This window comes from Sciurus carolinensis, chromosome X (assembly GCF_902686445.1).
Source record: "Sciurus carolinensis chromosome X, mSciCar1.2, whole genome shotgun sequence".
NCBI lineage: Eukaryota > Metazoa > Chordata > Mammalia > Rodentia > Sciuridae > Sciurus > Sciurus carolinensis.
This window is the reverse complement of record NC_062232.1, coordinates 31,031,116-31,045,349: the sequence shown is the minus strand read 5'-3', so window position 1 is coordinate 31,045,349 and position 14,234 is coordinate 31,031,116. Positions and strand designations below refer to the sequence as shown.

Sequence of the window (14,234 nt, the reverse complement as noted above, 5' to 3'; positions counted from 1 at the left end):
CACCCCTCTCCTCCATCTGACTCTCTAAAAGTAACCACCTCCCCCTTTGGAGTAAGGGCTGCCCTGTATGAGTTCCTGCCTCTTCATAATAGGGCAGTGCCACCAGGTGTGCTTCTTCCCTTCTTCCTGAGTATCTGCCATACTCAGACACGTCTGCAAACTGGATAAAGTTTGGGAGTCAGGAGAGTCTAGTGATAAGTACTGGGGCTTTGGCATCAGACAACATTAGGCTTGAATCCCAACCCTACTACTTACAATGCAACCATGGTAGAATTTATTCAGCCTCAGCTTTCTTCTCTGTATAATGGAAATAATTACAGTAACTATTGCATAGTGTTATTGTGAGGAATAAAAATGATCATGCTTATATGATGTTTAACACAATGTCCATCACTTTCTGCTCCACCTTACAATGTGGCCCCTGATCACATCTCCAGTATCACCTTTCTCCCATGTTCCAGCAACACTGACCACAGGCTGTTCTCTGAATATAAATATCCTCCTTATTAAGCTAGTCTTTTGTACATACTGTTCCCTTTGCCAGGAACACACTACCCAGGGCCTTCATAAGGTCAAGGCCTACTCATACATAAGATTTGGGCAGGGAAGTTCCAAGTTTTATGGAACTTGAAGCTTAGAAATTTGGTTGGGTAGAGGTATTGGAAAAAATGAGAATAAAACATGAACTCAAAATTAGCTACAACATGAAAGGACATCAATTCACAATGAAAAGGAAATCACAAGAGATTATTAAAAAACTAGGGGTTCAGTTCCCTTCCTTCACTAATCTTTTCAGGTGACATGGTAGAAACATTTACTAGACATGCTTCCCAATTGCATTCTGGCTTCTCCCTCCCACCTGGAACATGCTACACCCCTCAGCCTTCACTGGGAGCCCTGAAGCTTAAACTTTGGGGTGAGTTTGCCTCTGATCTAAGATTAGAAGTCTTATTTATTTATTTATTTATTGATACTGTGGATTGAACTTAGGGGCCCTTTACCATTGAGTTACATCCCCAGCTCTCCCTTTAAAAAAATTTTTTTTTTGTTTTTTTTTGACATAGGGATTCACTAAGTTGCTGAATCTTGCTAAGTTGCCTGGGTTGGTCCTGACTTGAAATCCTCCTGCTTCAGCCTCCCAAGTTGCTACAGTTACATGTGTGTGCCACCACAACCAGCTATAAGTCACTTTCTCTGTGAATCTTCTGTGACCTGGGATACCACCATCATAGCTCTTATCCCTGTGCATCAAAATCTCCAGGTTGGATGTCTGTCTTTTCAAATTGACTATGAATTCTGGAAATGTAGGGCCAGTTTCTTATTTGTCGGTCTACCTTCAGTGCCTAGTTTAGCAACTGGCCTACAGAAGGACTCTAAATATCCGTTGAAGTAATGCAAATAATTGGTTTTCCAATTTGAACCTCTGGAATCCCTGATTCTCCAGAATTAGAATTCTCCCTGGTCCTTCTAGATGTCCACAGCTCCATACTATCAATCCTGAAACACTAAGAAAAATCCCACTAGAACGGGCGTGGTGGGGTACATCTGTAATCCCAGGGACTCGGGAGGCTGAGGCAGAAGGATCACAAGTTCAAGATCAGGCTCAGTAAGACCCTCAGCAATTTAATGAGACCCTGTTTCAAAATGAAAAATGAAAAGGGTTAGATGTAGTTCAGTGGTAAAGCTCCCCTGGGTTCAATCATCAGTACAAAAATAAAATAAAATAAAGAGAGAGAGAAAATCCCCACTAGAAGGTATTTTTCCATAATTAAGTATAATTGTCTCTATTTATTCAGTGAATGACTTCTTAGGATTATTAACCAGAGACTTATAATGCAAGAGGAGATGGGGTAAGTAATGGGATTTTTTTTTCTTTCCTTGGAAAGAGAGGATAGGGAGCTTTCACATTCTTTCCCAATTTATCAGCTCAGCTGGGCCTTTATTTGTCTAAAGTGTCAGTGGAAGACATTACAGGTTGCCCATCAAATGACCACTTCCCTATTCTTCATTGCCAGTAGGCCCCTAATGTTACTGGTGTTCTTCCTTCCATGTGCTCAGGGATGATGGTGGCCCCTTTGCCAGCTTCAAGAAGTAAATGTCACATAGTCAAAGGAAGCTGTGTCAATTCCATTCTCCTTGCCAGAGGCAGCTTCAGGGGTGGGAATGTCACCCAAACTTGCCCAGTAAAAATCTTAGGAAATTTTGCTAGGGATGGTGGAAGGCTTCTAGGAAAGATTTCCCACACTGAAATAAAGATACCTAGAGAGAAATCTCATTTCTGATTTTGAATTCAGGTTGGGTATGTAATAGCTGGAGCTCAGGTTCTTATTTTGAGATCAGGAGACAAGCACAAAGTTGAAGCAACAAGTTGAGGATGGCAGAAAGGAATAAGGGGGAAGCCTCTGGCACCTGAACACTTTTTGCCTTGCTAGAATCACCTCTCTCCAAACTTCTTGTTAGGTTAAAGAACAGTCCTATTGTTTAAGCCACTTTTAACCACATATAGTACAAAATGCAGCTCCGAGCACCCTGGTGCACATTCACCGTCCACTTTTAAAACACAAATCTCTCCTCATCTTTTGTATCAAGCTGAAAATGAGAGAAGCCAAGTGATTTGTGTGGAAAAGAGTATAACTAAAAGTACAGAAAAGAAACTATTCCAACAGAGGAAAAACCTTCTAGGGTAGTTGTTTCCAAGAGTTTCAGTTGCAAAGGACATCTTTAGAGTCACCCCCCCCATATGACAATGGTTGAATTTTCAATTTTTAATATTGGCTCATGGTGGAGGTTGAGAGGATAATAACAAAGTTACTTTGACTACAATGAGAGTTTTCAGTTGTCCTGTCCTATCACAACAGCATGCCCACTGGTTTGAAAAATAATTGCTCAAGCACGTGCCAGACATTTCTAGTTACTGGAGAGGATGACAGTATCTTTGCACTGCTTTTGCTCTACCACTGAGCACTACTGTTTTAAACAATTCTGCCACTCCATTTAGGAAGGTCCTTTTGTTAGGAGGTGACAGCAGGGAGCCTTTCTCCTCTCTGCTGGGCTGGTGGTGGTCATGGTCTGGAAGCTCCACTCCAAAATAGAATTTGGAAATCCTGTTTTGTTTCTTGAGTGCTATCTCTCCTGAAAATTTGACTCATTAACTGTAGAGTTTAGGTAATTAAGATTGGAAGCAAACTGATAAGAAATTAAACCAGGATGCATAATTCAGATGTTTAAGGAGGATGATATTTCCAGGGCTCTAGGAAGCAGACTAATCAGGTTTCAATCAGGAACTCATCATTCAGAGAGAGAAAATTAATTCAGGATGGGAGGGTGGCAGAGAGCAAAAGCACAGGCAGAATCTCCCAATCAGTCTGAATGAGGGGATCCTCCTTAGGAGGAGGCAAACCCTACAAGTCCCTCACAGAGGTGAGTTGCCACACAGCACGGTCTGAGTGGGAAGGTTTCTGATAATGTGCTGCAAGAGAGATGCTGTTACATGCTGTTGTACACTCCTTGAAGATGCTCTTGGTTCCAAAATCTGCTTGAACTAACACTGGTTTAGTCCCTTTGGTGTAGTAATTTCCAGAGAAACAACCATGCCAAGATGGTAACAGGAGGTGGAGGCATTCCCTAGAACATGCTTCTGCAGCAGACTCACCTTGTTAGCACACTAGGGCCTAGGCTACCAGGGCTTGTTGTGAGCTAGGGAGGAAGGGCTTAGGGGTTTCTGAATGTCCAGTTCTATCCAAAAATCTCTGCTGCTACCAAGTGCCTTCTCCTGAAAAGAGAAAATGTCCAAAATGTTATTCATTTGCCTGGTGTGGTAGCACATGCCTGTAATTCCAGTGACTTGGGAAGCTGAGGCAGGAGAATCACAAGTTCAAGATCAGCCTCAGCAATAATGTGCTGTCTTAAAATAAAACAGTAGTATCTCAGCAGGAGAGCAACTTCAGTTCAATACCCAGTACCACCCCCCAAAAGTCATTCATTTAATGACAATGTAAAATTGAGATTTCTGAGTTCTTTTTCAGTTGAAAAGATGTTCATAGAAAACATAGTCTCCTGGAGTTATGTTAGATAGGAGGAATAAATTCCAGTAGTCTATTGCACAGCAGGGTAACTGTGGATGATGGTAATGTACTATGTATTTCAAAAAAGCTATAAGAAAGGGTTTTAAATGCTTTTACCACAAAGGATAAATGTTTGAGGAGACATGTTTACTCTGATTTGATCATAACAGTGTATACATGTATTGGAACATTCATTACATGGTACCCCATAAATACATATAATTCTTAGGCACCAATTAAAAAATTTTTATATAATTTTATATAAAGAAAAATATACTCTTCTAGGAGGGGGACACCCAGAGAAATATGATCATAGCAGAATAGTATCTACTTCCCTCACCTTGTTCCTGATATTTATAAATTTGGGACAAAACATTATTTTACAGAGCTGTCACAGTGGGAATGAATTCCAGACTCATATATTCAGTGGCAAATATGTGCAGCCTAAAATGGTAGCTGTGGCCAGGCACGGTGGCTCATACCTGTAATCCCAGTGACACAGAGGCTGAGGCAGGAGGATCTCGAGTTCAAAGTTAGCCTTAGCGACTTAGTAAAGCCTTAAGCAATTTAGAGAGATCTTGTTTCACAGTAAAATAAATAAATAAATGCATAAATAAATATAAAAAGGTCTGGGCATAGGGCTCAGTGGTTAAGCACTGGGTTCAATCCCTGGTATCAAATAAATAAATAAATAAATACACAAATAAATAATTAAAAAGTAGCTGTGAAAGAATTATCCAGTTTGCCTATAAACATTTCAAACCTATAGTTTTAAGATATTGTTCAGTACTGATATCATGTATGTATTTTCTTCAAGTAACTTTTCAAAGTCTGCTGTAATTTTTCAAGTATTCATAGGGAAGTTAAACCTTACTCATCATTTTAAATAAAGAGAACCCCACAGAGGAAAACTAAGTTGATTTAAGTGGTTGCAGAAACTTTGTAAAGACAAATGGTGTGAAAGGCACAGTTGCTAAATGGAATATGGACTCTATTAGATACAAGTATCATATCAATGTCCAGTGTCCCCAGAGTGATAATTGTACTGTGGCCACTTTAGCCTTTATTCTTAGGAAAAAATCATGAAAATATTTAGGAATAAAAGGGCATAATGTCAACAAATAAATAAGTAAATAAGAGGTCAGGATAAAATATGGTGTAATGTCTGTAGCATAATCTCAAATGGATCATGAAAGAATGAGAGACAAAAGTAAGAATGATCAAGCAGGCATGGAAAACATTAAAAATAGATAAATCTGGATGAAAGTGTTTTAAAAATCCTTGTACTATTCCTGAGGCTCTTCTACTCATTTGAAATTATTTCAAAATAAAACATTTGCCAACATAATCGTAGTTTCAGACTGGCCTACTTGAACTATATACCTGTTGACATTCAGTTTTCTTATTTGAATCTTTTTTTTTTGCCCTGATACTGGGGATGGAACCCAGGGACACTCTATCATTGACTTATATCTCCATTTCTTTTTACTTTTATGTTTTTATTTTGAGACAGTATCTGGCTAAGTTGCCAAGGCTGATTTGAACTTGTGATCCTCCTGCTTCAGTCTCCCCAGTGGCTGGGATTATGGGTGTGTGCCATCTTGCCAGGCTGACATTCAGTTTTCTTACCACCAAGAGATCTCTTTGAAAAGACTTTTGCATAGAAAAGGGAACAATTGACAGGATGAAAAGATAATCTACTGAATGGGAAACAATATTTCCAAACCATGCATTTGATAAGGGTTTAATCTCCAAAATATATTGAAACTCCTACTATTTAATAGCAAAGAAAAACAACAACAACCCAATTAAAAGATGGGCAAATTACTCAAATAGACATTTCTCCAAAGATAACTAACATACAAATAGCCAACAAGTATATGAAAAAGAGCTCAATATTACCAGTCATCAGGGAAATACAAGTAAAAAATCACAAGATATCACCTCACACCTGGTAGGATGGCTACTAGAAAAACCAAAACCCAAACCAGATATAAGTGTTGGGGGGGATGTGGAGAAGTTGAAACACTTGTACGTTGTTGGTAGGGATATAAAATGGTGTACCCAGCATGGAAAACATAATGGAGGCTCCTCAAAAATTAAAAATACAACTACCATTTGATCCAGCAATCCTACTTCTGGGCATGTATTCCAAATAAATGAAATCAGGACCTCTAAGTGACATCTGCACTCACATGTTTATTGCAGCATTATTCACAATAGCCAAGATATGAAGAGAATTCAAATGTCCACTAACAGATGAATAAAATGTGATATAAACATACAGTGAAATATTATCCATCCCTAAAAAAGGAGATCCTGCCACTTATGACAATATGGATGAATCCAGAGAGCATACTAAATGAAATAAATTAGACATACAAGGACAAATACTGCATGATTCCACTTACATGAGGGATCTAAAATAGTCAAACTCATGGAAACAGAGTAGAATAGTGATTGCTAGGGGTTGTGGGGAGGTTCAAAGGTTATAAAGGTTCAGTTATAAAAGAGTAAGTTCAATACATGGCTGTAGTTCAGTGGCACAGTGCTTGCCTAACACCTGTAAAACACTGGGTTTGATCCTGAGCACCACATCAAAATGAACAAATAAAATATAAAGGCATGCTGTTCATCTACAAATAAAAAAAAAGGATTGATGGATCAACTAACTCATAGAGTACCAATAAAACACTATTAAAAAAAGAAAAAGTTCTATAAATCTACTGTACAGCACAGGGCATAAAGTTGACAATACTGTATTGTGAACTTAAAATTCGAAGAGGGTAGATTTCATGTTGTGTTCTTCCAAAAATAGAAAACCAAGAAACATGTCTAAATTCATCAAATTGTACACATTCAATTTTTGCATATGAATTATAACCTTTATAAAGCTGTTTTTAAAAGAGAGCTTATCCTATATCTAAGTCTTACAAGGCCACCTTCAGAAGTAACAGTCCATGTCTAGATTATGTTCTGAAATGATCCCTTTTAATGACTAATTAAATCCCTTTTAATTTTTTCCAATCATTGCCAGCCATTTAATTTATTTGTTTGTGTTAATATGAAGCCACTCATTTGGTGTTTTATATTTCTGAATCAGTATACCATTTATGTTAGTCTAAAAGAGATATATACTGCATCTCTTTTTGTATCACACATGGCAACTGAACATAAACCTGAGCAGAATTTTAGTATCCAGCAGTGCACCTTTAACAAATGGAGTAAATGCTTACTAAACAAGCAGAGGAGTTTTCATGGGCTATGGCTGTTTTGAAAGGCTGAATCTTAGCACTCTCAAATTTCTCAACCTACAAAAAGAATGTCCATGTGAGATTGCAAAACCAATTAATCAAAACCATTTCCAAATTGTCTTTTAATTTAAAACACTTTTTTGAAGTAAAAAAGTAAAAGAAGAAGTTAGGTAAGGACTGAATAAGGAATGAACTGCAAGGAGAAATTGAAAAATTAATTTATTACATGAAGAAACATAAACAACATTTGAGTCAATGACTCAGAGAAGCAGTTCACAAAAGCTCACATCCACATTCACTGAGAAGTACTGGCACATACACTCATAACCATAAAACTAATGTTCTAAGGTGTTTTCCAAGGAAATGCTAAATTCAACAGTCAATTTTAATGCTTACTTTCCCATTTACAAGGTTGAAAAGATTATACTCACATTCAATTAATGCCTTGAATCAGTCATTCAAGTTGTAAAGTACAATTACCAAAGATGTCCCTTATGAAAGAATACCATTTGATCAACTCATTTACATCAGAAGCACTTTCTCAGATTCAGTAGGTCTTTTCCCTCCAAGTACCACAGGTTTGGGTGCTAAATTTGGAAGCAAGTGGTGGTAAGAGAAAGGGCAACTGCTGAGAAGGCCAAAGGCTCATGTATTTACGCAAGACACTCAAGTGGATAATGCTACTTACTTCTTTTCAAACAGTAAAAAAATAATAATAAACTGCTTATGGATTTGAATAATATATTAACTCTTTATGCATGGCACTTTTAAAAAACATTTTGAAAGCATGTTCACACCTGTTATCTAATTTGATCTTTCCCACAACCTTCTGAGGTAGGTTGGACAAGTATATCATCCTAATTTGGTGGGTAAGAAACTGAGGCATAGAGTAATTAAATAACTTGTGGGGCTGGACAGGGAGATGCCAGTCTCTACACTGGGCTGTCTCCAGTGATGACAAGAGAAAGTCTAAACATGTTTGATGATCTTATGTCAATACATTTTTTGAGGAAATAATTCATCCCCATCCAGCCAAATTATAGTTGGAGCAGCTGTCATGACAGGTTATGGCATGTGGTTAATTAGACAAAGTACTGAGAGGTTTTTTGCTTTTCTTTTTTGTACCAGGGATTAGACCCAGGTGTGCTTAACCACTGACCACCACATCTCCAGTCCTTTTTATGTTTCATTTAGACAGGGTCTCACTAAATTGCTTAGGGCCTTGCTAAGTTGCTGAGACCAGTTTTGAACTCGTGATCCTCCTGCCTCAGTCTGCCAAATTTCTGGGATTACAAGCATGTGCCACCACACCCAGTACACAGTTTTTGAAAATTGAATTATAACTGAAAAACATATTTTGACTCCTAACACATGTGGAAATTTGCTGGTTTTATGTGTTTAGAACAACTTAGCTTTCCAGTATGAACTGTAGTTTTTCCATTTCTGAGTTGAAAATAATTTAACACCAAAAAATTTTTAGTTCACCATGACTGACATTTCCACCATGCAGGAGAAAAAGTAACAATTTCTCTCCCCTAAAGTAAATGGATATACATGTCCCCAAAGTTGGGTTAACTGTATATCAAGGGTTAAAACTGATAGGATGTCTAATTTAGTTACCAAACTTCTGTCTATAAATGTGTGAACTGCAATAAGGGAATCTGAAAACTTTCACTGTTAGTTTGGTTTGGGTTCACTTAAGATGCTTACAATTGCTGGGCCTGAAATCTTGGTAGCTGGGGAGGCTGAGGCAGGAGAATCAAAAATTCAAAGACAGCCTCAGTAACTTAATAAACCCCTAAGCGACTTAGTGAGACCCTGTCTCAAAATAAAAAAGAAAGGGCTGGGGATGTGGCCCTGTGGCAAGGCATCCCTGGGTTCAATCGCTGGTACCAAAATAAAACAAAATAAACAAAATAAAACAAAATAATGCTAATTATTTTAATTAATCATCTAAATTAAAGTGATTTGCAATGTATTTGAAATTTAACATTTTGCAAGGGTTTTGGTGACAATGTTATAAACCAAAGCTGAGACATACCCTTCTCTCCATCCTTGTCTAATTCTGAACAAGCCTACTCAGTGACAGGCTGCCCTTTGGACGGACAAGGGACACCATTGCCCCTGCCATCAGTCACTGTAAAGCTTCAAGGCAAGAATGCCTTTCTCATAAAAAAGCTTGAAAATATCTGGTGTCAATAAACAAAAGTAACTGATTTGATAATAAAGAAACACTTGGAATGACATAGAAATGGCTTTACTGTTATCTTCAGAACCCTAATGAACAAAAGGGTTTTAAGGTTTTAACATCTTAGCTTTAACCCACAGTTGTTATATATTCTCCAAGGTATTTTTCTGAAGTATGATTGTGTATCCATGCACTTCATGGAAGTATATGCTGTATGATATAGCCTTTGGATGATGTATGCTTACTGTTTATCCAGGCCTATTAAAAATAGGGCAAGCATATGACATAGACCGTCTAGAGTTTTATTCTTATTTGGCTAAAAATAGACAAAAATTGTGTATTTCCACAAAATTAAATAATAAATATTGATAAACCAAAAGAATTTCAAATAAGGAAAAATATCTCATAAAACTAAAATTGAGGCTTTATGGTTTAGGATGCAATTAATTTATACAGAATTATATAAAATATTAAAGAACATGGATGTCCTGTGAAAGAGTATTTATTGTTTCATGGATCCATGAACATAGTGGAAGTTGATTTCTGAATCACATTTTTATCTGTATGAAATTACTTACAAATTTGACACCAAGAAAAATGAAAAAGGAAAATTATCAGAATCATAATGGCCAAATAAGTATGTCTTGTGCATTAATATAGTCAGAGAAGTGTATCCTTGTTCCATCTGGTAAAGTCAAGTCCATAAATGAGTCCTCTTTGTAAATTTCTCAGGTCTTACTTTCATCCTCACTCTAAATTAGTGTGATCTTTATGGTTGCCTATTTCAAGTATTTCATTATCAAGATTTTAAGGGTAGAAATAATAGCACTAATTCTAGGCATTTTTTTTCAAGACAATTAAGAACATGCTAGTCAATCCTCTTTAATGAAACAAGAGAATTCCAGATTAAAGAAGAAATTATATAGAAGATAAAAGTTGGAGGATGATAAAACAGGAGATATTGTTTAAATTGACCTACAATTATGCCAAACCAAAATGTATTCCATGAAAGACCAAAAAGTCTTCTGGTCATGTCATCTCTTTCTATAATTAAAATGTTTCTTAAGTCAATTACTATCTGGGCTTGGTGGTGGTGAGGAAAACCCTTTCCCTTCAAATAATGAAAATTAAAATGCCCTATATACTTGCATTGGGCAAGAGATTTCTGCAGGGTATTCTAGGAAAACTTAAGTTAACCGAGGTAACTCTTGTCTCAAACTTTCCTGACAGACAAGGAAGAGGAAGGCGAGAGTGAAGGCTATCAGTTTTATTTTCTTCTTTCCTCAAAAGGTGAATCCTAGCAAGTTCTACTAGAAATTTCCCAGAATTGTAAGACAGGCCTGAACCTTGAGAGGTTAAACCTGCCTTCAAGCTGAGTCATATCTTCAAACATTCTGTGAAGGGAAGAATTCTACTTACATAAGCCTCCATCATTTTGATGTTTTAACAGCCCTCCTGATCCACAATTTCTTCAACATATGGAAGGAACACGACTTTCCTAAAAATCTAGGGCTTCCATAACCAAATTTAGAATGCAATGTTACAGCCATGGATCCTAAGGAATCAAGTTTCCAAATGTAGGCTCTCGAATCAATTACAGATAGCATGCCAGGGTGGTTATAGTTGGTTATGTACAAAAAGCCCTAATGAGATGAAAATAGAACATGTATCTATTCAGAAACCAAACCTGAACAACCCTCCCTGTAAGCTCTGACAGGAATGATGTTGCTGATGGCAAAACCCTGGTAACCTTCTCTAAGTCATCAGGACAACTCTTGGATGAAAACTCTGTTCAGAAAAAATAAATCATCAGGCTACCAGAACAACAGTTCAGAAAACTAGAAAACAAGTAAGCCCCTTGCCTCATTCTACCTGATGGATCTAACCAGCCTAACTCAGACTTCAGGGGTACTCTGTCAGTGAAAAGGCCAAGAAGACCTGCAAAAACACAACATGGTCACTTGTGAACTGTGGTGCCTCAGGCTTTCCCCTCGGTGCCCAGGTTTCCCTGGCTTCTCCCTCTAGTTCCCACATACCCAAGAGCTCTGTAAAGAGCAGCAGCTCATGAGGAGTTGGCAGCTAACTTTCTGCTGGGTTCCCTTTGCAGTGCTCATCACTTACATGAAGAACAGGTATCAACCCAGACAACAACATGCCTGTGTCCTGAGAGACCTCAAGTCTCATTAAGCAGAGCACAGTTCTTCAGCACTCAAGATATGAGTGGGCTCAGGACTTCTTCTACTGCTAGAAGGTATCTCCTCTTGTTTTCTGGATGACTTTAGGTCTGTCTTTCCTAAGGAATCACAGGATTTCTGCCGCCTTCGTCTCCAGCAGGAACACCTAAGAAATGCCTGGAAGCTTTCGGAAACACTGGTGGAGAAGAGCTTTTTGCAAGGATGGAAGAACTGGTAGAACACAAGCATGAAGAGAATGGCCGTGCAGTACCCAACGAGGAGCTGCAGAATCAACAGAGGCGCGCACACATACATGTAGATGTCAGTCTTGAAAAGATACCACAGGAGCAGGAGGATGGCGTTCTCAATGAATCTCAACATGTAGTACACTAGGAGCCGGTACCAATTTTGGGACTTGCTGATGAGGTCAGGGTCATCAATTTTCAGTTGTACAGCTGACCAGCAGAACATGTTGATGCCAGCATAGAGTAAAGTGAGGAAGCAGAGCACGATGGTGGTGCCCACCCTGCTGAGGGCCTTCTCTATGTTTTCAGGGAATGGGGAGCCACTGCACCAGAAGATGATCCAGGGGTACAAGAAGAAGCTGAAGAAGTTGACCAGTATGACGATCACCACCCAGGTCTTCAGGACGGAAGTAAAGAGGACCAGGACGATGACTCGAGTGGCAATCTCAAAGCCCCTCCAGAAGAAGATGCAGACATAGGCCAGAGGCTTCACTTTGACCTCATATTCATCATACTTGATTTTGATGGCTAGGATGTTGCAGCGCAAGGCTCCATACACAATGGACAACAGGGACAAGGTCATGAGGAAGCCTGGGGAGAAAAGAGAAAGAGCACTGTCAAGTCTCACCTCCACCAGGAATCCTACTGCAGCAGACACTCTGTCAGTCCCCTGCCCATAGTCTTGGACTCTTCTGTTTTACATGCACAGGCTGACTTCCAGCTGTCAATATCTGCCCACTGTTTGAGGATTTTTTTTCCAGAACTACAAAAGGCTGCTCTGCCTACATTGCTAGCAGGCAGAAGTGCCAGGGAATTAATACCCCTGGGAGAGCCCTCAATACCCCCCCAACCTCCCCAATCCCAGCCTTCAGAAGTTGGAAGGCGTAGAAGAGAATGACTCTGAGACATGTGTTGGATACCATTTCCCTCCTCACAGGATTAACCTGGAGTCGCCCATTATGATATTTGTCTAATAATGCTTTCTTTATTGGCTGTTTTCCATTCCCTGCCTCATTTTTCTCCTCTCACCTTTTACACCTTCCCTTCAAAACACATGGACTCAAATTCTTCTTTCAGGCAAGTCAAATTCAAACACCTTCCTGATTCAATCTTAGTATGTGTGAATATGCAGAGTCTTTTGTGGTGTGTTTTCTTTCCTCAATTGGTCTATAAGCTCCCGGGGAGTCAAGATTAACTATGTCTGATATTCTCTTTTGATACCCCTCAACACACACCAGTAGAGTAGACACATAAACAGAAGGCACTCAAAAATAAATTGCTGTCTGTTCCTCTCTAATGCAAGTCCTTTTGCATTTATTACTAATGATAAAATGATCAGTTTGGTTGCTGCATTAGTCAGCTTTTTGCCACTAGGACCAAAATATCCGACGAAAACAACTGAGAGGAGGAAAAGTTTATCTTGGTTCATGGTTTCAGAGGTTCAGTCCGTGGTTGGCTGACTCCATTGCTCTGGGTCCAAATGAACAGAATATCACAGCAGAAGGGCATGGCAGAAGAAAGCTGCTCAGTCCATGACATCCAGGAAGGAGAGAAAGGGAGAAGGGGAAGGGGCCACAGGGAAGATGAACCCTTCTAGGACACACCCCTAGTGATCCATCTTCTTCAGCAGCACCCCAACTGCCTACAGTTACAACCCAGTTAGGTCATTCAAAGTAGGATGGGTTGATCAGGTTATAGTTCTCATAATCTAATCATTTTACTTCTGAATATTCCTGCATTAACACAGGAGCTTTAGGGGACTGCTTCATATCCAACCCATAATAATTGCACTCTTAGATTCTGAGGAGAGCTGAAGAAATGAGAATCTCACTGTTACTCAGAGTCAATCTGTCTTGGACTAAAAGGACTTAGCATTTCAAGAAGTTTCAACTGTAGCTGTTTATTGCTTACAATGTCTTCTGGCTCGTGGGCTGATCCAGTATGCATATGCAACAGTAGTCTAGAGAAACAAGCTGTGGCCCATTTAAATGGAGCATGGTATCATGTTCCAGAGCACAACACCACTACCTTGAGTTCAATTATTTAAGAAATATGCTGCCAACTCATGAGCTCAGACTGTGGTGAAAACTGAAATATAATTACTTACTACCACCTCCACACATTGGCACAAGGAGGAATGGGAGGCAGGGCTTTGAGTTAGATGTAAGAGTCTTGTTCTGGTTTGACTTTTGACATACCAGTGTACACTGGGAAAATGGCAACCTCTCTAGGTTCTGTCTTCTCACACATAAAACTGGAATGGTAATACCTTTCATACCTGCTTCTTCTTCTTGTAAAAAACTGTCTTG

At 38.9% G+C, this 14,234-nt stretch overlaps 1 protein-coding gene across 1 annotated transcript in view; it reads right to left on the bottom strand.

Moving 5' to 3' along the window:
* Positions 1 to 8,551: 8,551 nt before the first annotated feature.
* The window catches only part of Xk (X-linked Kx blood group antigen, Kell and VPS13A binding protein), a 49,766-nt gene continuing 44,083 nt past the window's right edge, over positions 8,552 to 14,234 (bottom strand). The window contains exon 3 of the mRNA XM_047535692.1: positions 8,552 to 12,516. Coding sequence (XP_047391648.1) covers positions 11,690 to 12,516 — 827 coding nt within the window. The 3' untranslated portion in view covers positions 8,552 to 11,689. The remainder of the gene's footprint in view (positions 12,517 to 14,234) is intronic.